Source organism: Mus caroli, chromosome 5, assembly GCF_900094665.2.
Source record: "Mus caroli chromosome 5, CAROLI_EIJ_v1.1, whole genome shotgun sequence".
Lineage (NCBI taxonomy): Eukaryota > Metazoa > Chordata > Mammalia > Rodentia > Muridae > Mus > Mus caroli.
Window position 1 is genome coordinate 133,463,658 of NC_034574.1, and position 24,479 is coordinate 133,488,136.

General features: G+C 50.1%; 2 protein-coding genes across 6 annotated transcripts in view; one reads left to right on the top strand and one right to left on the bottom strand.

Moving 5' to 3' along the window:
• Amz1 (archaelysin family metallopeptidase 1) overlaps positions 1-5,934 on the top strand; it is a 28,385-nt gene extending 22,451 nt beyond the window's left edge. For all 5 annotated transcript variants that reach the window (XM_029477013.1, XM_021163725.2, XM_029477016.1 and 2 more), the window contains 4 exons: positions 813-941; positions 1,219-1,397; positions 1,772-1,948; positions 4,587-5,934. In XM_029477013.1, coding sequence (XP_029332873.1) covers positions 813-941; positions 1,219-1,397; positions 1,772-1,948; positions 4,587-5,144 — 1,043 coding nt within the window. In that variant the 3' untranslated portion in view covers positions 5,145-5,934. The remainder of the gene's footprint in view (positions 1-812; positions 942-1,218; positions 1,398-1,771; positions 1,949-4,586) is intronic.
• A 5,538-nt stretch (positions 5,935-11,472) lies between these two features.
• The window catches only part of Gna12 (G protein subunit alpha 12), a 76,517-nt gene continuing 63,510 nt past the window's right edge, over positions 11,473-24,479 (bottom strand). Inside the window, exons 3-4 of the mRNA XM_021163564.2 lie at positions 15,677-15,727; positions 11,473-14,198 (exon numbers count right to left, since the gene is read on the bottom strand). Of these exons, the coding sequence (XP_021019223.1) occupies positions 13,629-14,198; positions 15,677-15,727 (621 nt within the window). The 3' untranslated portion in view covers positions 11,473-13,628. The remainder of the gene's footprint in view (positions 14,199-15,676; positions 15,728-24,479) is intronic.

A 24,479-nucleotide genomic window follows, 5' to 3' on the forward strand; every position in this document is an offset into this window, starting at 1 on the left:
ATGTGTGTGTGTGAATGTGTGTGAGTATGCATGAGAGTGTATGACTGTGTTAACATGTGTGTGAATGTGTGTGAGACTATGTGAATGTGTGTGTGCGAATGTGTGAATTTGAGAGTGTATCAGTGTGCATGAATATGTGTGTGTGAGAGTGTGTGTATGTGTGTGAGAGAGTACATGAGTGTGTGAGAATATGTGTGTATGAGAGAGTGTATGTGTGAGTGTGTATATGTTTGTGTGTGAGAGAGTACGTGTGTGTGTGTGTGTGTGTGAGGGGGCAGGGAGGAGATCAGAGGTCAGGTCTTCCTCATTCCGCTGATATCCCTTTTGGTTTTCTTGAAGCAGGTCCCTCACTGCTATGGGACTCACTAACCTGCCCTGACTGACCAGTGAGCTCCAGGGATCTAGTGGTTTCTGCCTTCCCAGTGCTGGAATTACAAGCCCCTGGGACTGGCTTTCTTTCCTGGGTCCTGGGGATTAGACTCGGGCTCGATGTCTGTATGGCAAACACTACACTCACCTCAGCCCTCGACTGCCCCTTCGGCCTCCCCATATGGAAGGTGAGGGCCTTGTTATAGCCAGATCGGCTCTCATGGCTCAGGAGACTGAGACCCAGGACATGACTGGCCCTAGGGATCCATGGCCTCACTCTCAGGCCAGGTCCATGCTCCTTGATCATCTCCTCCTCTTTAGCTGCTCTGGGTTCCCAGTCTCACCACAGATGTGGCTTGCTGCATCCAGCTTTGAGAGGGGCTGGTCCCAGACCAAGGGACCGACTGGGAGGCTCATCTGCTTGCCCTACCTTCTTCCTGCAGATGGCATCTTGTCTTTCTTGAAGAACAACAAGCCAGGGGATGCCTTGTGCGTGCTGGGCCTCACGCTGGCCGACCTGTACCCCCATGATGCCTGGACCTTCACCTTTGGCAGATTTCTTCCGGGGCACGGTGAGCTGAGGTCCTAGCAACTGTTGCCTAAGAGGTAGAATGATGTGGTCCCAGCACACCAGTGCAGGACATGTATATATGTTCTCTCCTGGGGGTGTGGGGTGGGGGTGTGTGCACAAGCTTGAGGCTATGTTCTCACGGGCCCTGGGCAATGGCAGGGCCAGGGGACCACTTCCTCTTCTGGCTGTCCTGGGCTGCAGGAAGTGCTGGGGTGGTTTCACCGTAGATTCCTGAGCCATGGCTGTCCTTTGGACTACTTCTTCTGGCTTCTCCCCAGAAGTGGGTGTGTGTAGCTTCGCTCGCTTCTCTGGAGAGTTCTTGCAGGCCGGGTCCAGTGTTCCTGATTCAGCTCTGCTGGAGGCAGCAGCAGCAGCAGCAGGTGGCCCTGAGACGCTGCCTCGTGAGCGAGGACGGACCCTGTGCTTCAGCGCCCTGGGCATGGTTCAGTGCTGCAAGGTGAGCACAGGAGACAGGAAGGCTCAGAGACCCCTTGTGTAGTCAGTGCCAAAAGGAAGGGGGTCCCTAACTTTAAAGAGCGAGCGATCCAAGACGAAAAGACCCCACGGCTCAAGAACACAAAGAGATGACCCAAAGGGTTCTGGGATCTGGCCCTGGGTCTGGCTGGCTTCTAAGCCTCCTCGTGCTGTGTGGCCTCTTAGAGCCACTACGGAGGACATAGTGAGGGGGGATGCTTGGATCACTGCCCAGGGATCCGTCGTTACCCAAGGGGGTTGGACTTCTTCCAGGGTTGCCCAGTGGCTTGGGGATCCCTAGGTGGGAGTTCCAGGATGCTGAGACTGAGGCGAGGCTTGGTACCTTGTCCCCCTTAGGTCACCTGCCATGAGCTCTGCCACCTCCTGGGCCTGGGGAGCTGTCGCTGGCTCCGCTGCCTCCTGCAGGGGGCGCTTAGCCTGGATGAGGTGCTCCGGCGGCCCCTGGACCTCTGTCCCATCTGCTTGAGGAAGTTGCATCACCTCCTGGGCTTCAGGCTCCTGGAGAGGTACAAGGTGAGGTGGGGAAGCCACACAGAGGAAGTGAGAGGGGACAGAGTGTGTGTGTAGAGAGAGACAGAGAGATAGAGATAGAGACAGAGAGAACACCAAATGACATGCATGCACCATCATTCCAGAGGGTAGGGTGGGCTCCAGGTCTTTCTGGCAGATGGAACACTCAGGCTGGTGGCAGTAGCAGTGGCATCAGGCTGCTCTGTGTGGAATAGTACAGGAGAGCACCCCTCCCCTCCATAAGTGCTATATTTATAGAGCATTGGTGAGGCTCCTTCTCTACATGTCCGTGTCCTCTTTCCTCCCCTCGGCTCCGTGGTGGACATGGGAGATCCTGTACCCAGAGGTAGTGCAGCTCCTAGGACAAAGGGGAAGTTGGTGTCCAGAGGGGCAGCCAGCCACAGAGCCTCTCTAGGCTGAGCTGACGAGGAGGTGCTGCCCTCTGCTGTCAGCATGAAATATTGCTGCAAGTAGCCTCCAGCCTTTATCTCTGTAGGAAGGCTCCTTTGCAAACCATGACATAGGCTCAGGGTTTGAGGCCAGATACAAATGTTGCTTATTTTTCTTGAAATCCACCTTAGGTTGAAATCAAGCTAAAGGTTTCAGTGCATGGAGGGCATATCCCTGTGTGTGTAAAAATCTGCTGTTTCCAGTGCCTAGGCTCAACTTACTTGTGGGAAGCCTCTCTCCCCGCAGGCATTTTCTTCTTTAATTTTGTGGTGTTGGTTAAACCTTTAATCCCAGCACTCCAGTGGCAGAGCCAGGTATCTCAGTGAGTTTGAGGCCAGCACAGTCTACATAGTGAATTCCAGGACAGCCAGAACTACATAGGAAGACCCTGTCTTGAAACAAACAAACAAAACCAAAACAAAATCAACAAACCAGAAAGAAAAACAGCAAAGCTTTTTATTTTTTATTTGTAAGAGTGTTTGCCTACATGTATGTGGACCATGTGTGTGTCTGGTGTCCATGGAGGTCAGAAGAGGGTCAGGTCCCTTGAGACTGGAGTCACAGATGGTTGTCAGCTACCATGTGATTGCTGGGAATTGAACCTGCATCCTCTGGAAGAGCAGACAGTGCTCTTAACTGAGGAACCATCTCTCCTGTTTCCTCTCAGTTTTATAAGGTTTGTTATTCATTCATCTGTGTGTGTGTGCGGGTGCCATGGTGTGCATATGGGGCTGAGAGGATGTAAGTCACAGGAGTTAGGTTGGCACTCTGGGGTGGCCAGGTCCTTCTGGGGATAGGGCATGGGAATGAGCAGGGCTCTAGCTGCTGCAGGAGGTGGGGTCAGCTCATTGTCACTAGGACAGTCCCTGAGGATCTGACAGGGGGCACAGAGCTAAGTGAGACCTAGCCTCAAAGCTATATCTTGTCACACAGTATATAGCACATCTGGGCATGTGCTTTGTCACACAAGGGCATCCATCTGGGGATGTGCTTTGGGAAGCTAATGTCACAGCACAGCTGATGGTAGGTGGCATTTAGGGGCAGAAAATGTGTTGATTCCTCCTTTTGATTTAAAAACATTTTACCTCAGAGTTGGAGGGATGGCTTAAGAGTAGTTTGGTTTCAGTACCCATGTCTGGTAGCTCACAACTGCCAGTTAGGATCTGACGCCCTCTTCTGGCCATTGTGGGTACTACATGCACAGGATACACACACACACACACACACACACACACACACACACACATTTAGGCACATAGAATACTTACACATAAAATAAATAAATCTTTTTTTTTTTAAAAGACAGTGTTTCATTAAATAGCTCTGGCTGTCCTGGAACTTGCTCTGTAGACCAGGTTGGCCTTGAACTTACAGAGATCTGCTTGCCTCTCCCTCTCAGTTGCTGGAATTAAAGGCATACACCATAATGCCAGGCTAAATATTTTTTAAAAAGAAGGAAAACAACAAACAACTAAATAAATAGGAGGAAAATAAACTTTTTTTTTTTTTTTTTGGACAGGGTTTCTCTATGTAGTCCTGGCTGTCCTGGAACTCACTCTGTAGACCAGACTGGCCTTGAACTCAGAGATCTGCCTGCCTCTGCCTCCCAAGTGCTGGGACTAAAAATGTGCACCACCACTACCCAGTGGAAACAAAGTTTGAACTCTAGGGCCTGGGAAGATACCTTAGTGGGTATGGGGATGTGAATTTGGTTCCCTGACAGCTAATAAAAAGTTGGGTGTGGGGCAAGCATAAGCCACCCTCGTGCTGGGGACAGTAGGGTCTAAGAAGCTCTCTAGCCAGTCAGTCTAACCATGGTGAGCTCTCCGCTCAGTGAGAGACTGTCTCAGAAAACAAGGCGTGAAATGAGGATGCGTGGTGTTGATCTCTGGCCTCCACATGCACATGTGTGCACCCTACACATATGTGTGTATGTGTACATGCACACACACAAACACATAAAAGTTCAGATTAACTGTAAAGGTCATGTACTTTAACTCTGAGCAGTGGCTGGGTTAACAGCCATCTTGCCAAGTACGTGTGAAAGGCAGGCTTCTGGGAGTTGGGAGGTCCAGCTCGGCTGTAGCCTGGACTCCACCTCCAGGGACCTCATGGCTCCAGCTCCATGCCGGCTCCTGGGGTGGTCCTCAGTGACTCCATCACCAACCTTAGCCTATATTTCTTCCCACAGAGACTCCATGCTTGGACTCGGGTGATGGTGGAGATATGGTCTGGTCAAGAGGCTGGGGAGCCATCTGTGTCAGAGGACACCTTACCCTTCAGTGCTGACTCAGGCATGGGCTGTGAGAGTGACACAGAGCCTGTCACCAGCCCGTCAGAGCCTGTCACTCCTGATGGGTGGAGTCATACCTTCCCTGACGGACCTGAACCAGTGTCTGAGGATGGGCTGAGCTCTCTCATGGCCTCAGAAGTGTCGCTGACCCTCGGGGGGCCTGTGGATGCCATGGAGGAGTATGGACAGTGGCTGACTGCGTGCATCCAGACCCTGGAGAGGGAGGGAGCTGAAGAGGAGTTGCTCCAGGTGGATGCGGCCGTGGATGCCCTGAGCCGGTGGGAGATGTTCACAGGGCAGCTCCCGGTGACCAAGCAGCACGTGCCCTGTGGCAAGGATAATGTGGGACTGCGCAGGGTCCTGGGAGATAAGTTCTCTTCCCTGAGGCGCCGGCTGAGCTCACGAAGATTTGCCAAGGCCAGTTCTTCCCACTGCCGCTGGGGGGCAGAGAATTAACCTGGCAAGATGGACCAGCCAATGCCAAGAAGTCAGCTCCTGGCATTATTTTTTTCTCTGAGGATACGTATCAACCAGGGGTGCCCAATGACTGAGGGGCCTCTGGTATCTGCAGGGTTAAAACAAAGGTTCCCCAGAAGCTAAAGAAATGCTCTTTGGGTGCTTGCCCACAGGGTCCCCATGTTGTGTGGCCTGCAGAGGACGCTGAGAGGCAGGAGGTTGTTACATGTTTACTTGTACCCTGCAGGAGTGGCCTCTGAGCCACCCTGCAGCATGGGCTATGTGGCTGTGTATGTATGTTTCTATCTCTGTGTGTCTGTGCACGTGAGTGCAGTTGCCCACAGAGGCCAGAAGAGGGCATCAGATGCCATTACAGGAAGTTGTAAGCCACCTTACATGTGGCTTGTTTGCAATTGAACTCAGGTCCTCTGCAAGTGCAGCCCACATCTTTAATGTCTGAGCCATCTCTCCGGCACCAACATTTGATGTTGACCTGTGTTGCTAACATGGGGTTCTTCTCCATGGCTAGAATGCCTTTCTGCTCACCAGGGCTGGCACAGGTGTCATGGAGAAGCTCCTGAGGACATTTGTGCCCTGTGAAGCTGGCAGAAGTGGGGGTGATGGGGCTGGCTCTGGAAGACAGAGGCCACTTCTCTAACCCTGGGGCTGCTGCTGCCACCAGTTAGGCCAGTGTGGTGGTTGGGGCTCAGCTCTTTTGTCTTTGATGACATTTTTCCTGTCTCTGGCTATATAAATTCCTGACATAGGATGTTAAAATTATCCATCCACAGCTGTGCTGTGTTCTACCTTTGTTTCTGTGTCATGTATTGTTGAAGCTCTTACACACGCACACACACACACACACACACACACACACACACACACACACACAGATTGTTTTCCTGAAGTGACTCTCATTGTTCTCAAACGCCAGCAACGCCAGTCTCCTGGTCCTGAGGCAGGAGGAGGGCAGGCTGTGGGCTCTCTCCATTGTGGACAGAGGCAGGAAGGGACAGAGGCAGGAAGGGACAGAGGCATGTGCATCATTAGATGAGTGACTGTGTTCCCTTTTCAATGCTGTGAAAAACACCCAAGCAAATCAACTTCAAGGAGGGAAGAGTAGTTTTGGCTCAGGCTTCCAGGGTTTCACTGTGGTCAGGGTCCATGGCTTTTAGGCTGTGGTAAGGATGAGGTAGAGCATCATGGTAGGAATGGTGCCTGTGGAGCAGAGACACTCACCTCACAGAGGCCGTGAAGCAAAGTGGGAGGGGCCAGTGAACTATCTATCCTGTAAGGGAAAATTCCCACTGCTTCCTTCCAGTTAGGCTCCCCTCCTGGTTCTATCCCACATCCTCGCTTTTTATTTTTTATTTATTATTATTTTTTTATTTCTGTTTTCCTTTTGAGCTAAACTGTCAGTAGCTGAAGTTGGTCTCTTGTGTAGCCAAAGACGACCTTGGAGTGTCTTGTCTGCTTAGCTTCGTGCTGTTGAGTCTCCTGTGCCCCCTGTGTTGCTAGGACGGCCAGCATGTGTTTCCTTACCTTTTCTGGCTTTATTGGCAGGGCAGCAGAGCCTGGGCCATGCCTCTTCAGGTGCCCTGATGTCCCCTCCTCTCCCCAGAGCCCAGACTCCTGTCAGAGGAGAAGGCAGGTCAGCCTTTTGTGACACAAACTGTTGGGGACAGAAGATTTGAGTTTCACCTCATGACCAGGAAGGAGATGCTCTCGTTTGAATACTATCTCCTGGGACAGAGACCTTTGTGGATAGAAAGACCCTCCAAAGTTAAAAGCACAGACATGCAGTGGTTTAGCTGGGGAGCTGGGGGTAAAGCTAAAGTTCAAACTTCGATCTCGCTGAGGTTGAAGGGGATGCTAGAACATTCTAGGGATGTGTCCACATACAGAAGCTCTGTGAGCAGTGCTAAGGTGAGCCACTCTGGATCCAACAGGCAGAGACAGCCAGGTTGTAGAGGGACAGACAGCTGTGCCCAAGCCTGCCAGGAAGGACAAGAAAGGATTGAAAAGCAACGTGTGTGTGTGTGTGTGTGTGTGTGTGTGTGTGTGTGGTGTGTGTGTACCTGTGTGTGCCCACATGTACAGGTCTGAGGCCCCCCTTAGATGTTTGATTTTTTGTTTGTTTCGGTGAGATCAGGTCTCTCTACATAGCCCTAGCTCTCCCAGAACTCACTAGTAGACTAGTTTGATCTTGAACTCAGAGATCCACCTGCCTCTGTCTCCCCATTGCTGAAATTAAGGTGTGTGTCACCATGCCTGGCTTCATCAACTATTTTTAAAAACTTAAAAAAATAATTATTTATATGAGTACACTGTGGCTGTCTTCAGACACACCAGAAGAGGGCATCGGATCCCACTACAGATGGTTGTGAACCACCATGTGGGTGCTGGGACTTGAACCTGGGACCTCTGGAAGAGCGGCCAGTGCTCTTAACTGCTGAGTCATCTCTCCAGCCCCTAAAAATATTTTTATTGGGTTTTTGAGTATGTCCATCTTGCTTTTTGAGACAGAGTCTCTTACTAGCTTGGAGCTTGCCACGTAGGCTTGACTGACTGGGTGGCTGGTGAGCCTTTGCCTTCTTAGGGAGTTGCCTGTCTTCACCTCTCCAAAGCTGGGGTTATGGGCATGTGTTACTGTGTCTAGTAATTTTTTTTTTTCAAGATGGGTTTCTCTGTGTATCCCTGGCTGTCCCGGAAGTCACTTTGTACACTAGTCTGGCTTTGAACTCACAGAGATCCCCTTGCCTCTGCCTCCTGAATGCTGGGATTAAAGGCATGCTCTACTACCACCTGAACAAGATTTACTTATTTTATGTGTATTTTGCTAAGTACACAGATATGTGCAGCACAGGCCTGTGCCACGAATCCCCTGGCACTGGAGTCGTGAGCTGCCATGTAGGTACTGGGAATTAAACCTGGGCCCTCTAGCGGAGCAGTCAATGCTCTTAGTCACTGAGCCATCTTTCCAGTCCCTATACACAGCTTTTTAACTTGGATTTGGAGATCAAACTCAGGTCCCAAACAGCTTTACTGGCTGAGGAGGTACCGCTCTTATCTTCTTGCTGGACATCTTGATCAGCCTCCCATGAGCCGAGACTACAGCTGTCCCTTACCATGCCCTGCTAAACTTAAGGCTTTAAGTGCAGGGGAATGTGTCGTGTCTGCTAGCTCACTTCTTATTAAAATCTTAGTGTGTGTGAGATGCAGGCTAGGGAAGTACACGTGTGTTGTGGCATGTGCGTGGATTTCAGAAGAGAACTTTTCACCTGTGGGTTCTGGGGATTGAACTCAGGTCATCAGGCTTGCATGGCAAGCACGTTTATTGGTTCAGCCATCTTGCCAGCCACACACCAGGACCCCCACCTTTGCTCACCGTGTTCTCTGAACTTTGCAGGAAAATAGGCAGAATAAGGGGATGATGCACAGACGGTGGGGACCTGCACCTTCACTCTTGGGCAGCCCCCAGTCAGCTCTGTTGCACCCTCACTCTTGGGCAGCCCCCAGTCAGCTCTGTTGCACCCTCACTCTTAGGCAGCCCCCAGTCAGCCCTGTTGAAGCTTCTGGAAGCTTCCACACACTTACCTCTCCCCAGGGTGGGAAGCTGGAGGTACACTCAGGTGCAAACACATAGGTAGAACAAAGCCAGGCCAATGAGAGGGCTCAATGGGTAAAAGTGCTTTTTTTCTATGTGAACCTGACCACCTGAGCTTGATCCTCTAAGAACCAAAGTTACCCTCTGACCTCCACATAGGCTGTGGCACATTTGCACACACACAGGCAATAATAAAGTAAAACTAACAAAACAAAGACACCCCCCCACCCAGAGGAATCAATTCCTCCGCAGCCTGAAGCAGGGAGCTTGTAACCTGCCAACTATCACAGGGAACACGGCATGCTGGGTGGGGCTGAACCCACAGTGACCCCTAGACGTTTCTTGGAAATTGCCTTTTAAAACAAGCCTCTTGACTTAAAGCTTGTTTTCATTTGCCTCTTACCCAAGAAGCTGAGCTCAAAAATAAACCTGAGTTATTTTGGGCTCCAGCCGGCAATGAGAGGTGATGCTGGGGAGGGCTGAGCTGGGGAAGGGCTGCAGCCACCGTGCACTGGTCCTCTGCATTTCTGGTAGCAGGTTTCAGAAGGTGGGCTCTTGGGCTGGGGATGTGGCTCGGTCGTCAGAGTGCTTGCCTAGCCTGCAGGAGGCCCTCAATAATCCCAGCACCAAGGAGATTGAGGCAAGAGGACCAACATAAACTCAAGGCCACCCTCAGCTGCCCAGTAACCGATAATTAGAGGCCACCGCGGGATTCATGAGACTGTCTATTCAAGCATGAAGACCTGAGTTTAAATCCTGAGCACCCACATAAAAATCCACATATGGTCAGTTATACATGTAAGCTCAGCGCTGTGGATGGGGAGGGAAGACAGGAGGATTTCTGAGATTTGCGGGCTGCCAGTTCAACCCCATCTTCAGTAGAGACCCTGTCACCTAATAGATTGCCCACAGGCCAACTGTATCCGGACAGTCCCTTGAGACTCTTCCCAAGTGACTCTAGATTCAGGCAGTTGAGAATTAAAACTAACCACCACACTAACGACTAAATAAAAAAGTCAGTTACTGAGACACCCTCCCCCCCCCCCAGTCCTGTGGCACAGCTCTGTAAAGATGGCGAATGGCTAGAATCATATTCATCAAAGAAATAAAGCAAATCTATTGCTGGTGAGAAGGTGCCAAGGTGGCAGGCGGGAACAACACCCTTTACTATGCCCACCAGCACCAGGGCTAGAAAAGGAAGCCCCTAACCACCACACTGCTTGGCATTGCTCATGGTGCTGCTGGCACAGGCTGGAGCCTGTATTTTTTTTTCCCCCAACAAACCACACGGTGTGGCAAAAGCCTCCACTACAATCAACTCATGCAGCACTTGGCTGGTTCCTGGTGTCTCTGTGAAGCAAGTAACTCCTATGTTATTTAGCGTGGGTGTGTGTGTGTATCTATGTGCCTAAGCAGAGGCCAGAGGATGGACGTAGCATCCTGCCTGATCACGCTTTGCCCATTTTTTTGTGGCAGGGTTTCTCACTAGGAGTGACACAGGTGGTCAGCAAGCACGAGTGACTCTCCTCTCTGTCCTCCACAGTGCTACTTACAAGGCTATGCAACTTGACATTTTATGTGGGTGCCAGAGATTTGAACTTGAGTCCTAATGTTTGTGCAGTAAGGGCTGTTGTTACATATCCCATGTCCCTGGCCCCTTGTGTGTGCTTATTGCTGAGACCGAGTCCTGTGCATCCCAGGCTGGCTTTGAATGCTCCTTCTGCTTCTACCTCCTAAGACCACTGTGCCTGGGTAAGGCTGCATTTTAATGTATGTATACAGATCATGTGATTTGGAGACTTTCATTGAAAAAAAGACATTTGTGATGGCTCTCTGACCTGCCAGGCTCAGGTATGTGGAGTTAAAATTTGCAATGAACAGGTGAATCTTCAAATTGAAGGAGGCTGTGCTTTGGGGATGGAAAATGAGCAAGTGAATGTTGGCATTGAGTGGTAAACCTGAATTTTGTTTTGTTTTTTTAAAGATTTATGTATGTGAGTACCAGCAGCTGTCTTCAGACACACCAGAAGAGGGCATCACATCCCTTTACAGATGGCTGTGAGCTACCACGAGGTTGCTGGGAATTGAACTCAGGCTCTTTGGAAGAGCAGTCCGTACTGTTAACTGCTGAGCCACCTCTCCAGCTCCTGAGTTTTATATTAAGCAAAGGAAAACCAAGAACTCACACCAACACCTAGAGGTGTAAAGCTCAAATCTTCAAGCCAGACCCACCCAGTCAGTGTCCACATGGTGTTAAGTGGGGAGCAGGTGGCCCTGGGCTACTGCTCTGGTGAAACCCTAACAAACCGAAGTGGTTCCAGAGCCCTGAGCTGGCCAGTCACAACCCATCAGCTTGGCTGGACAGTGCTATTTCTGTGTGTGTGTGTATGTGAAGGTTTCCTTGGGGGCCTGCCCTCTGCATGCACCACACTTGGATTTTTATGGATTTTGATGTGGGTCCTGCCTGGGAGTCAAACCCTGGGCCTCATGCTTGTATGCAAAGCATGTTTCTGACCGAGGGATCGCCTCAGATTTTTTTTTTTGTTATTATTTTTTTTATCTTCTCAAAGTAGGGGAATCACAGGACTAGAAATCCTAGTGACCTGTATACATCACAGAGTGAGTCAGGAACTTTGAAATAATCTCTGAACAGAGATAAAGAGTGCGTTTCACAATGCCCCACCCCGTGCCCACTCTCTAACATGCCAGGCAGGCAGCGGACTGGTTTTTATCACGTTTATTGTTACATTTATTTAATTTTTTTTGCAGTAATAGATGAGGCACAAACACCTCCTGCTTCTCCATCACTGCAACAGAAAGGACAATAGTCAAGGGTAACAGTGAAATTAAAATTAAAAAAAAAAAAATTACAAACGCCTAAGGTCTGGGAGAAACCTGACTACAATCTACGTGGAGAAACTTGTAAATGACTCCAGCCTGGTCTTCCGATTGCACCACTTCACAGACCACAGAGGAGGGGTGTCCCAGCAGAAAGGACACAGCCAGCCTCAGCTCGCCAGGGTGGTGGGCCTCTGCCCATCCACCTGCGTTCTGCTCAGCTAGCTCAAGTTCACATCTTGCTACTCACATGCTGCCTTCTGGCTTTCAAAGTGACTGGTACAAACGGTCAGTCTGTCAGAGGGACAGCGCTCTCCTGGCAACCCCACACTCACCTCGGTCACAGTGGCCCCCAGCAGCTGCTGGGAACAGGTCTGTTTGGGGTTTCAGCACTGACAGATCCACAGGGCACCTGGTGAGGGAGCCCTGAAAGGTTGCTGGCTGCTGGTCCTAACCTGGCCACATCCCCTCGGCTTGTGAAGACTTGGTGAGGCAGGCAGAACGGCTGCTCTCTCTCCACAGGAAAGAGCCAGAAGCCCAGCAAGCACTGATACACACCATTGAGCACAGAGAGCAAGAACAAGTGAGCGAGAGACTGACGGCTATTTCCCAGTCAGAGCACTGCAATAACGAGGGCTCTAAGAAGCGGTCCCAGCCTGTCTCCTGGCCTAGCATCTACTCCACAAATCCTACATGTCTGGTGGCTGAAATGAGCCAAGACCAGGATGTAACAGGGATCAAGTGTCAGGAGCAGTTTGGTTGCAGACAGGGCCCTTAGAGGTGTTAGTGAGCCAAAGAACACTTGGGGGAAAGTTATGAGCCACACCCCAGCTCCCAGAAAGTCACTAATGTACAGAGGGGCAGGTCTGGAATGCAATATACTGTAAAACAGTGCGACACCTGCCAGGAGGCTGGCCAGGCCAGGCCAGGGCTTAGCAGGTTGTGCTGATGTACCGGCCTTCTGCACCCTCATGGACCAGGGCCAGCAGGGTGCCGGCTGGCTTTGTGTGCACAGCGACCATGTGGCCTGCCAGCCACCCTGAGATCAGAGCGCACTGTGTGAAGGCAATGGTGAGGGTGGTGTGCAGAGCCCAGGGCTGCTCCTGAAGGCTGCTGGCTGGGGCCCACCAAGCAGCCGAGGCAAGAAGATGCTCTAGAGTTGCAGAGCATCTCTGGTCCACCTTCAGAGCCCAGCACAGGGGATGCTACATGCCACCAACTGTCAAGTAAGGCAACCTACAAGGCCACTTGGTTATGTGTCTCTGCCATGGGCTGTGGAGGGACAGGTGAAGGAGTAGAGAGCACCACTATGTGTGCACAGGCTAGCCAGAGCTGCACAGGGGCCACCTTTGTACACTGTGGCCCGATGGGCATGGAGACATGGTGAGTGTCTCCTGGGCACTAAAGCAGGTTCTTTCTCTACAGTGGGGAGTGTGGACACCTGAGCCCGTCTGCGCCTTTGCTCATCCTGATGTGCCTTAGCACAGAGACTCGGAGGGTGTTGGCACAATGCTAAAGGTGGTGTGTTCACTCTGGGAGGTGGCACTGAGGCCTGAGCTTGGACACTGTGAGCTTAGCAGCATCACATGCTCTTCTACAGCCTAATGTGAGGCCAAGCTCCCGAGTTAGTGTGTCTCAGTGAGAACCTGCACGGCAGAGGGGAGAGCCGGCTGCAAGGCCAGCTGGGGTTGGGTTTCTGTCATTAATGAGAGCACGTGTGTGTCTGCGCACACCTGAACCTTGGTTAACTGTGTCAACAAGAAAGAGTTTCTGTAGAGAGGAGAAAGCTGTGTCCCCAGGTTTTACAGATCAACAGCAGAGCGATGGTGTGGATTCAGTAGTCTCACAGTCCCCGATTCAGTAGCTATCACTGACACTCCCGCGTCCTCTTGCCCAGAGCTCGCTGGTGTGGCTGGTAGTCCAGCACTCTTGAGCCAGGTATTAGATGGTGTGGATTCCAGATGCCCACTGCAGGTCCACCAGAGCCACGTGGGCGGCCACAGCCCCAGAGGCCGAGAGGCCAGCAGAGGGGCTGTCTCTCACTGCAGCATGATGTCCTTCAGGTTCTCCTGCAGGATCGTGTCCTTCACAGCATGAAACACGAAGCGGATGTTCTCGGTGTCTATGGCGGTGGTGAAGTGGTGGAACAGGGGCTTGCTGCGGTTCCTGCGCTTCCTGTCGAAGCACTGCACCAGGTAGCGCTGGACGTCCTCCAGCCGGTGAGGGTCACCCTTGAAATCTGGGAAGTGCTTCTTAATGCTCACAGACTTCACCTTCTCCACCAGGAGGTCCATCTTGTTGAGGAAGAGGATGATGGAGACGTTGAAGAAGAGCTTGTTGTTGACAATGGTCTCGAAGATGTTCATGGACTCCACCAGGCGGTTGGTGCGCCTGTCCTCCATGAGGACCTGGTCGTACTCGCTCGAGGACACCATGAACAGGATAGAGGTGATCCCGTCGAAGCACTGGAACCACTTCTGGCGCTGTGACCTCTGGCCGCCCACATCCACCATCTTAAATGGGATTTTCTTTATAACGAAGTCATGTTCCACGATTCCCTTGGTGGCCTTTCTAGCCAGCAGGATGTCTTGCTTACTGGGGAAGTAGTTCTGGAAAACATGAGGAAGGGAGACATTTGAGAAGGAAGGAAGCCAGGAAGGATGAGCACAGGGAAGCTGGCAGAGAGACAGACTGCAGGGCAAAGACACAGGGACCTGTGCAAGAACATTTAACCAAAAGTAAAAAGCAAGTCTCACTGACAGAACTTTAAATCCATCTTGCAACAAAATAACAGGACTGAACACCTCATTTCTTAATGAATACAAGCTTGAGACAGGATGGTCAGAACCTTCAGTTGGGTCTCATGTAAAATCTCATCCAGTCTTCTTCACTAGAAGAAATTAAAAATCCTCTTCATTTGTTTCTATATTATACATATCGTTTGTTTTTCTTGCTTCCAGAGCATGTATATTCTAAAACCTTCCCACTGACTAACTGAGGTTGTGTAATCTGATCTAAGCGAAGCCTATGAGATATTTAGTGTGTGTGCCTTGGAAACTTTACTTTTTTTGGTACTGAAGACAAAACACAGAGCCTCTTGCATGCTTTACACTGAGCCACACCCCAACTTCCCACTGGGGAGGTCCAGGCAGGTGCTCTCCCACGGAGCCACTCCATCAGGTCCTAGCTGTGGCAATTCTCAAAGCCCTTTAATCATGCATTTTGAAGGCCTTGGGGACCAGTATACCTGTCCACTCATGTCACAGGGGCAGAAGGTATCTGTCCATCACTCTATGAGGCTAGAACAGTGAGATCCAGGGAGACACTCAGATGGATGTCTACCCCAATCAGTAAATCAAAGGGGGAAACAGCAGGGAGGAAACAATCTGCAGACTGACGGACATTTCAGTGACCCTACCCAGTGATGACTGGGCTCATTAGGATGTCAGTCCAAAATGTTACAAAAGCAACAATCACCAAGGCAAATTCACCAGGTGATGGGGGAAGTCTCCACAGTGCCTGGGTGCTGGTGGCAGTGTGTGTGTGTTGGGGGAGGGCTCTGCTAGTCTTTCAGGAAGGAGCACGATGAATGGTAGTGCACTCACTGTATTTTTACGTTTTACTGAGACAGGTCTCCCAGGCTAGCCTCTAAGCCTCGATGCTCCTGCACAGGCCTGCTGAGTGCTGGCCTTCCAGCACATCTAGACCTGAAACTAAGGAGACAGTGACAACAGAGGTAGGCACTTCTGGCAGGCAGGCAGCTTGTGAATGATGGCCGCGTCATCATACTGTGGGCCTTGGCATATGCTAGAACTTCTCTACCACAACAAGGGGCAGGAATGCCTCCTCTGGCTCTAGCCAGGGCTCCTGTGTTTCTCACAGGGACTGGGGGGAAGCCATTCTGTCAGGGTAATTTCTCTCCTAAGCGCAGGTGTGTAGAATCGAGCAGGGACGTGGCAGATGGCACAATTCATAGGAACTATGTGACAGCTGGCCCACTGGAGCCCCTTGTCTGCTTTGGTCTCCACATCCGGTTTTCTAACCCTGGATAGTGGACTGCGGTAGCAGGAAGAGGTGGGCTACTCACCAGCTGGCCAATCCGGTCCAAGTTATCCAGGAAGTACTTCACTGATTCACCCTGTTGTAAAGAAAGACAGTCACAGCTCAGGTTTGATGGAGGAAGCCCGAGTAACAGATGAAAGGGCAGGACTAGGGGGCAGAGTGGGCAGGGCCATTCTGCTGTGCAAACAGGAAAGCAAAGTCTAAGAAGGCGAGACTGGCTGGGTACTGCTTTGTTCTTGTTGTTCTTGTTAACTCATCACATAGGAAGAGAGGTTATCAACTGGGGAGTTTCTGCGTGAGGTTGGCCTACAGGCATTTTCTTAATTCATGATTGCTGTGGGGGCACTGGGCTCACTGTGGCTGACACCACCCCGGGAAGGTGGTCCTTCGGTTGTACAAAAAAGGTCGACGAGCAAACAAGAAGTGAGGCAGTGGGCAGCGCTCCTCCATGGCCTCTGCCTGAGTTCCTGCCTTGCTGTCTCTCAGTGATGGACTGTGATGTGAAATGTAAGCCAGAAAAACCCTTTCCTTCCCCAAGCCGCTCTAGGCCACAGCAATGGAAAGCACATGTGATTTAAAGAATAACCCAGGTGCGGTGATACACATCTATAATCCCAGCTCTTAGGAAGCTGAGACAGGAGGATTATCACAAGTTCTGGGCCAACTTGGGCTACAGAGGGAATACCAATCTAGGTAGGCTTATAGAGCAACACCCTGTTTCAGAAAAACAAAACAATCAAGCAAAAATAACTCCCAAACTCCACAACTTAAAAAAAGGAAGAGAAACAGACAAACCAACCAAGCACCGGGTTTGAGGCTGGAGCTGCGGCTCGGTTGCTAGAGTGTTTGTAGAGGATGCAGGCTGAGGCCCCCAGAGCACTACACAAACTGGCTGCTGTGTACACCAGCAGTCCTATCACCTGGGAAGGGGAGGCAGGAGGATCAGGAGTTCCAGGGCTCTCTTAGCTGCAGTGCCAGTGTGAGGCTGGCCTGAGATAGGAAAGACCCTGACTTAGAACAAGCAAAGCCCAAGGCCATCATGCCCACACTGTAGCCCAGAGCTAAAGACTTTTTCATGTGCTTCCTTCCTGCAGCCCTCTGGAGCAGATGGTGGATCCTGTCTCCAGGCCACACCAGCAGCAAGGGCTGGGGCGAGAAGTAAAATCCTGGCCCGGGCACAGTTTTGCCTCTGACACACATGGCCCAAGGGCTTCAGGTGCTGTCTGTAAAGACACTAAGTCCTGAGGAGAGGGGACAAGGAAAGACGGGCAATCTAGCTTCTAGACGCCTCTGTATGATTCATGATACAGAACGAGGAGAATCTCTGAGATGAATCTCCTGCTGGACACAAACTGAGCCACTGAAGGGCCAGTGCCCATCCCTGTGTGCAGCACTCATGGCCCTGCCCTCTAGGCATGCTGGGTAACTGAATGCAGTGGCACTCACAGGGCCAGAGAGGAGTCAGGCTTCTAGGTCACCAACAACCTAGAGAGAGGGAGCAACATGGAGTGTGATGAAAGGAGTGCGATGAAAACAGCACACGAGGCTTCCGTTAGAAATCAAAGGCTAGGCTGGCCAGATGGCCCAGTGGTAAGCACACTTGCTGCAAAGGCTGACAACCTGAGTTTGATACCTGAGTCCTATGTAGGCAGAAACTGAGAACTGACTCCACAAGGTTGTCCTCTAACTCTACATGTGTGTCATAGCATGCATGTTCCTATGTGCATGCACACACAAAATAAATGGAGGAAGGGAAAGGGGAAGGGGAAAGAAAGCTGAAGGCTGGAAAACAATTCCTCCATGAATCACAAAGAGTATAGCTCTCTAAATTCCACAAGAGCCTTCCTCTGACAGGTGACAGTAGGCCTGGGCTCACCTGCTGCCTTCACTTTGTACAGTCTCACAGAAGTGTACAAAAGCAAGGTCACACACACGTGCAACAAGATGGCACTGAAACAAAAATTTTTCTTTTGTCTGATGCGTGTATGATGTGCATGCATGCACATGCCTGTATGCCCCCTTCCTGCGTGTGTGTGTGTGTGTGTGTGTGGCGCAAAAGACAGTCTCGGGAGTCATTCTCTGACACAGGGCTCCTCAGTGGTCTAGAGATAACCAACTAGGCTAACTGGCAATGCACCCCAGAGTTCCTCCTGTCTTTGCCTACAGATGCTGGGATTACAAACATGTGCCACCACATGGCTTCCTATGTGGGTTCTGGGGCTCAAACTCAGGTCTGCATGCTTGTGAGGCAAATACACTGCCACCCAGGCCATATCACAAGTGGGTCTTCAGGCCATGACAGGGCACCCATTATAGCTTATGACTTTCTGACAAAAGGTTGAGAACAGGGGCCATCAGCCTCTAAGTGTGGTTTATTTTTTGTTGTTCTAGTTTTAAAACCTCTGAGATAGGTCTTATGATGCAGCCTAGGCTAGCCTCAACTCGTGATCCTCTTGCCTCAGCCTTCTCTGTGCTGAGACAGCAGATGTACACACAGAGCCCAGCTCTTGTTTGTCTGTTTCTCTGTCCCTTGTCCCAGATGGCCCAGAGGAAGAGGTGAACAGTCACTTCCTTCCTGCAGTGGAGGGAAGGTCACAGGGATGATTCAAAGGAGAGGATTCTGTTCTAGGGACAGCAGCACTCAAGTTTCCCTGCATCAGCCCCCACAATAAGCAGCAAAGGCAGCCCTGGTGGTTGGCAGCCAAGCTCTGAGGTGGGAAGAGGCACCCAAGGCTCAGAAATGAGTTCTCACCTCTCCAGGCAACCTGTGCCCCTCACAGAGCTGTCCCACCCGGCTTGCAAGGACGGCGTTTCAAGAGACCAAGAGGGTCAAGCCCCTGTGCTGAGTTTCCCTCTCCTGGTCCCGTCTCCTCCCTCAACACAAAGGCAGGAAGCTACTGGATCACAGTGGCTCCACCATGTCATCCCAGCAGGCTGGGCAGGGGTGACAGCTCACAGCCTAGGCCACTCCCTGTTAGTTCTACTCAGACAGTAGCATAAGCAGAAGGAAGGAGGAGTCCTTATATGGGGTTTTAGGTGCGTGAGTGTGTGTGTGTGTGTACATGTGTGTGTGTGAGTGTGCATGAAGGCAAAGGCTGAACGACAGTCTTGGGTGTCATCCTCAGGAACACTGTGCCCTCCTCTGACCAGGGTGTCTCATGGTTGGGAGCAGTGTGTATGTTTTCAAGGCTGACGAGTGTTAGACATTTCCGTTCCCTAGCTTAGGTGGTAGCATCAGCAGGAGGAAGGAGAGTCCCTACTCAGTGCAGTAGTGACTCAGGGTTGGTGAGACAGCACAGTGGTGTGTACAAGGGCTTTGGAGGCCTTCATCAAGGGTGTTGGGTACCGAGGAACAGCTGAGAAAGGTCTTTTACTGGCAGCTAAAAGAACATGGCAATGTCAGTCACACACCTAGATGAGGGCACAGATGACACCTGGACTCGGTGCTACATTACCTGAGGAAAGGCATCTGTGGCTCTCAGTTGCTACACTGTGGCTGTAGTTATCCAGCCATGCATGGGAAGGAGTTGTGCCTCGAGCCTCAGAGGTCCTGGTTACTGCATAAAGACACACGTCTTTACCTCTTTAAAACACTTTAGAGACTCTTTTTTGTTGTTGTTTTTTGAGTCAGTGTCTCACCATATAGCTCTGGCTTCTGTAATTCACTATGTAGACCAGGCTGACCTTGAATTCAGAGATCTCTTTGCCTCTGCCTCCTGAAAGCTGGATTAAAGGTGTGTGTTACAATGTCTGGCTTTCTTAACGCGCGCGCGCGTGCGTCGCGCGTGTGTATGTGTGTGTGTGTGTGTGTGTGTGTGTGAGAGAGAGAGAGAGAGAGAGAGAGAGAGAGAGAGAGAGAGAGAGAGAGAGAGAGAGAGAGAGAGAGAGAGAGAGAGAAAGAAAGAAAGATAAACAACAATCAGGAGTTGGCTCCAGGGCCTGAGTGGCACCTTTACCTACTGAGCCATTTTGTCAGTTCAATGTGTACTTTCCAAGGCTGATTATGCTAGACATTTCCCCTTTCCTAGTTTAATGACCCCAAACTGTCCACTGTCTAGTACCTGTGTAGACACCCCCAAGCAGAGAGAAGGACCTACACACACCCACTGGCTTATTTAGCTCCTAATAAACAATCAGCAAACCCAATCGTCTGCTGGGAAGTTCTAGCTGTGAGTCAGCACCTGTTTCTTCAGCTCTGTCTGGAAAGCCCCTGGATTTTTACCCCATTCCCAAATAAAGCAAAGACTTGGAAACCAAAACACTCAGTAGTTCAAGCCTCCAACAATCCTTGTGTTAAGATATGAAAACCCGGAGCTGGGCAGTGGTGACTCACACACCTGTAATCCCAGCAACTTAGGAGGCAGAGGCAGGTGGATCTCTGAATTTGAGGCCAGCCTGGTTACAGAGTGAGTTCCAGGATGGTCAGAGCTACATAGAAAGACCCTGTTTCAAACAAACAAACAAACAAACAAACAAACAAACAAACAAACAAACACCGAGTAAACTCCCTACCCCCAGCCACAGCCTCGGATTGGATCTAGAGCCTCATCTTCGAATGCTACCCAAGAATCTACTGCAAAGGCCCAGTCCCAGCCCTCTATAGTTTTCATTTTGAACAGGCTCCAGGCAAATTGCTCAGGCTAGCCTAGATCTTGCAAGCGTCCTGTCTCAGCTTCCAGAGTAGCTGGGATGACAGGCCTGTGCTACCAGGCTTAGCTCAGAGAACATTTTCAAAGCCAATAATAATATACATATACATATCTATGTATATACACACATATATGTATATAATATAGGTAATCTCTCTCTCTCAGACACACACACTTAAATAAACTTTCAAAAACATTTTTAAAAGAAAGCCAGGTATTGCGACACACACCTTTAATCCAGTCTTCAGGAGGCAGAGGCAAAGAGATCTCTGAATTCAAGGTCAGCCTCCAATTCTCTCTCTCTCTCTCCCCCCCTCCTCCCCCTCTCACCTACCTACCTACCTACCTACCTACCTACCTACCTACCTACCTAGTGCGGCCATCAGAGCAATAACACCCTGACACTCTTCACAAGTGAGAGGTGATGAGCAAGCGGTGGCTGACTTGTTATTGGTAGGAAGATAATTTGGACCCTGAGCAAGTCTCAGAGACTGGAGCCTACCTGAAGAGCCTGGTGCCCAGTGTAAAAGTAACCACATCCACTCTAAGTTCAGTGGACAGTCCTACCATTAACATAACACATCTCAGAAAAAAAAAAAAAAAAAAAAAGCAAAACTGTAACATTTGCCTAACAAGTCAGGGTAAGAACTTCTTTTTGGGGAAGGGTGGTGGTGGCAGGCTGGCTTCAAACTCACAAAAACACGTGACCACACCCAGCTAGTAACATTTCTCTCCCCACCTCTGTCTTTTTCAGGATCACATGTAGCCCAGGGTGGCCTCCAGTTCTCAGAGTGCTGGGATTACAACATGTGCCACCATGTACTTACCAGGGCCTTACAAGTATTCATACACATAAAGTTAAAACACAGGCAAAGCTACACTCAACACTAGCTATAAAAATTAATAGATAAGCCAGGCATAGAGGCACACATCAACAATGCCAGCTCTTGGGAAGACTAAGACACTGAGACAGGGGCATTCCAACCCAGCCTGGGATACACAGAGAGGTCCAGCTGCAAAGATAAGAATAAGCAACCCCCCCCCCAAAAAAAAAAATAGAATAAGCAAATCCAAACCTCCCTAACACTCACAGCTTGCTTCCTACGAGCCACACAGCAGCTGAGGCCTTCGGCTGTTAACAACTTGCTGCAACAGGAGACGCAGGTGCCACTGTCCGACAGCTACAGATGCCAAAGAAGGTGGATGCTAAGGAGCTGGCCCAGGCGCAAGCAGTTTGCCAGTTAGCAATACTTAGGCGATAGACACAAGAAAGATAAAGGAATTAAGTACTTTGTCAGGACAGTGGCTCTGCTGGCTGGAGGTTGCAGTATTTATGAGATTTACTCCAAGTCTTCACTAGTGTTTTTAATATCAGGTATGGTACAGAGCTACGTGGCTACTTCTAAAATGTATACATGCTTTCAGGCCAAATCTTGTTGTCCAGGGTGTGAGAATTACTTATACATTTCATTATTTTTAGCTTATTATTGTTGTTGTGTGTTCATGCATATGCAGGTGTGTGTAGGTTAGATGGGTTTGTTCTCTCTCTCTCCTGTGAGTTCTAGGGTCAAACTCAGATCATGTAGCTTGCAGGGCGAGCACTTTTAACCCACTTAGCTCTCTAGCCCCTCCCTGTGTTAAGTTTTTGATATTAGGTCAATTTACTTTCCTGGAACAAACTCAGTTGATCACGACTCACTGTATGTACATATGTGTGCAGATGTGAACATTGTGTAGAGGCCAGAGGTCAACTTTGGCTATCTTCCATTGTTTCTGACCTTACTTTTTCCTTTTCTTTCCTTTTTTGTTCCACTGTCTTTTTTAAGACAAAGTCTCTCAACTGAACCTAGAGCTCACCAACTGGGCTAGACTGGCCAGCAAGAGGAGGCTCCCTTCCTCCTCTAACAGCACTGCCTAATCCTGCCAGTGCTGGGATCTGAACTCAGGTCCCCACACTTGTGCAGCAAGCACTTTACCCACAGAGCCACCCCACAAACCCATGTTCTTATTAGGCTTTTTTTGACACAGGGCTTTACTATATAGCTCAAGTTGGTCTGGGTCTTGTGATCCCCCTCTCTCAATTTTCTGGGTGCATGTGCCACCATGTTTAGTTGAGGTTGTTTTTTTACCAAAATCAAACTACTCAGGTCTACTCTGAGATTTTTTTTTTTTTTTTTTTTTTTTTTTTGGCATTCCCACACCATTCCCTTCCTCTTGAGCCTGAGTAAGTCCAAATACTTTATGAGTTGACCTGCAACATGGAGGGTATGACCTGGTTCACAACTGGTTCCAGAGTTCAGAGTGACCAATCCCAGTGGGCAGCAGTGGAGAGCTACAGATGCCCGTCCAGCCTCCAGACAGCACTGGTGCTACCTCTTTCTGCTTATGATGTGAAGACATCTCTGATGAGCCCTATGGAGGTGCACACTTGTGAAGGTGCAGTCACAAGCACACTCTAAACCAGGACAGTCTGCCTGTCCTCTGACCGGAGTCTCCTCAGGCCCCTCCCCTAAGTCCATCCTCACTTCCTTCCCCAGGCAGGTTATACGGGAAGCTTAGTTTCTCCCTCAGGGATGCAGCAGCTGGCCCAGCTCTGCTCGCTGCTGCTGGGCAGCCTGAGTTTCCTCAGAACACAGTGCTCTCCTGTGGAGCCTTCCCACTCCAGCACATTCTGGCCTGGCCCGCACAGGTCCCCAGTCCTCTGCAGATACCCTGTGGCTGCAGGCTCCATGACAGCCTGGCTCTGCTGCCTCTCCAGACCTCAGTTTCTCCCCAGAACCTATTGCTGACTCCAGGTTGACAAGGATGGATGTTTATTTGGGGATGGCTGCTGACGTGAGGGTAGGGTTTGTGACATTGTAGAAGAAAAGCAGGAAAACTCTATGCAAGTTTCTTTATTTTATCTTATGCCACTGAGGTCCATAGGAAGAGAAAGCTGAGAGGCAGGCCAGCCAGGACGACTGCCATCTAGTCTAATTCACTTATCAGCAGACATTAATCTATCGGGCAGCCCATTTCACAAATGACATGCTTTGATTATGTGTATGAGTATTTTGCCTGTATGTATGTATGTATGTATGTATGTATGTATGTATGTATGTGCTCTGTGTGTGTGCCTGGTGCCGGTGGAGGCCAGAAGAGGTGCCAGATCCTCTGGAACTGGACTTAGGGAAGGTGGTAAGCCACCCTGTAGGTGCTGGTCATTACACCTGAGTCCTCTGCAAGAGCAGCAAGTGTGCAAGCACACTTTCACACCAGCCTTTCAGCCTCAAGTTCCAACTAAATGTTACTTGATTTACAACTTTTGGCTACTGTTTTTTAATTTACAAACGGAGTCACATGCAGCCCCAGTTGGCCTCAAACAGCTCTGAAGCCTAAGCTGACCTTGAACTTCTGATGCCATGCACAAGGAGGCTATCAGGTGTCCTGCTCTACCACTCTCTGCCTTATTCTTCTGGGACAGAGTCTCCTATTGAGCTGGCAGCCAACAAGCCCCAGCAAGCTGCCTGCCTTGGCCTCGGTAGTGCTGGGGTTACAGCTGTGTGCACAGGTGCACCTGGCCTTTTATGTGGGTGCCAGGGATTTGAACCCAGTTCCTTGCACTTGCACAGCGAGTGTACTTATCAGCTCCCCAGCTCTTCAGTTTTTTTTTTTTGTTTGTTTGTTTGTTTTAGTCTAACAACAAGCATTTGCTATTGGAATGGGCTACTGGAAAAGAAAAACTTAATGCTGGTAAAATTAAAAGCAGGAGGCTGGGGTAGGTAGAACACATGAACAAACCTGGGCCAGCAACAACCCAAACAAACAAATGAAAAGCTGGAGCTGCTAACAAAAGTGGTGACAACAGGTCTGTGGTCACAACACTAGGGAGACTGAGGCAGGAGAATCAAGAGTGCAAGACTACCTTGAACTACAAGTGAGACTCTGTCTCCAAAGCCATGGCTGAAAATTCAGGTTGGTGTGAGAATACTTGTCTAGTATGCCAAGTCCTGACCCTACCCCTAGTACCACACCATACACACACATATACACACAGGGTTCAGTAAAATCTCCTTTTTTTTCTCATTTGAAGAAGCCAAAGTTTAGATGTTAATTTGGCCATAGTCAAAAAGCAAGTTAAGAGTAGAAAGATGTTTTAGTCACATAGTTTCCCACTCGTGTGTGTGTGTGTGTGTGTGT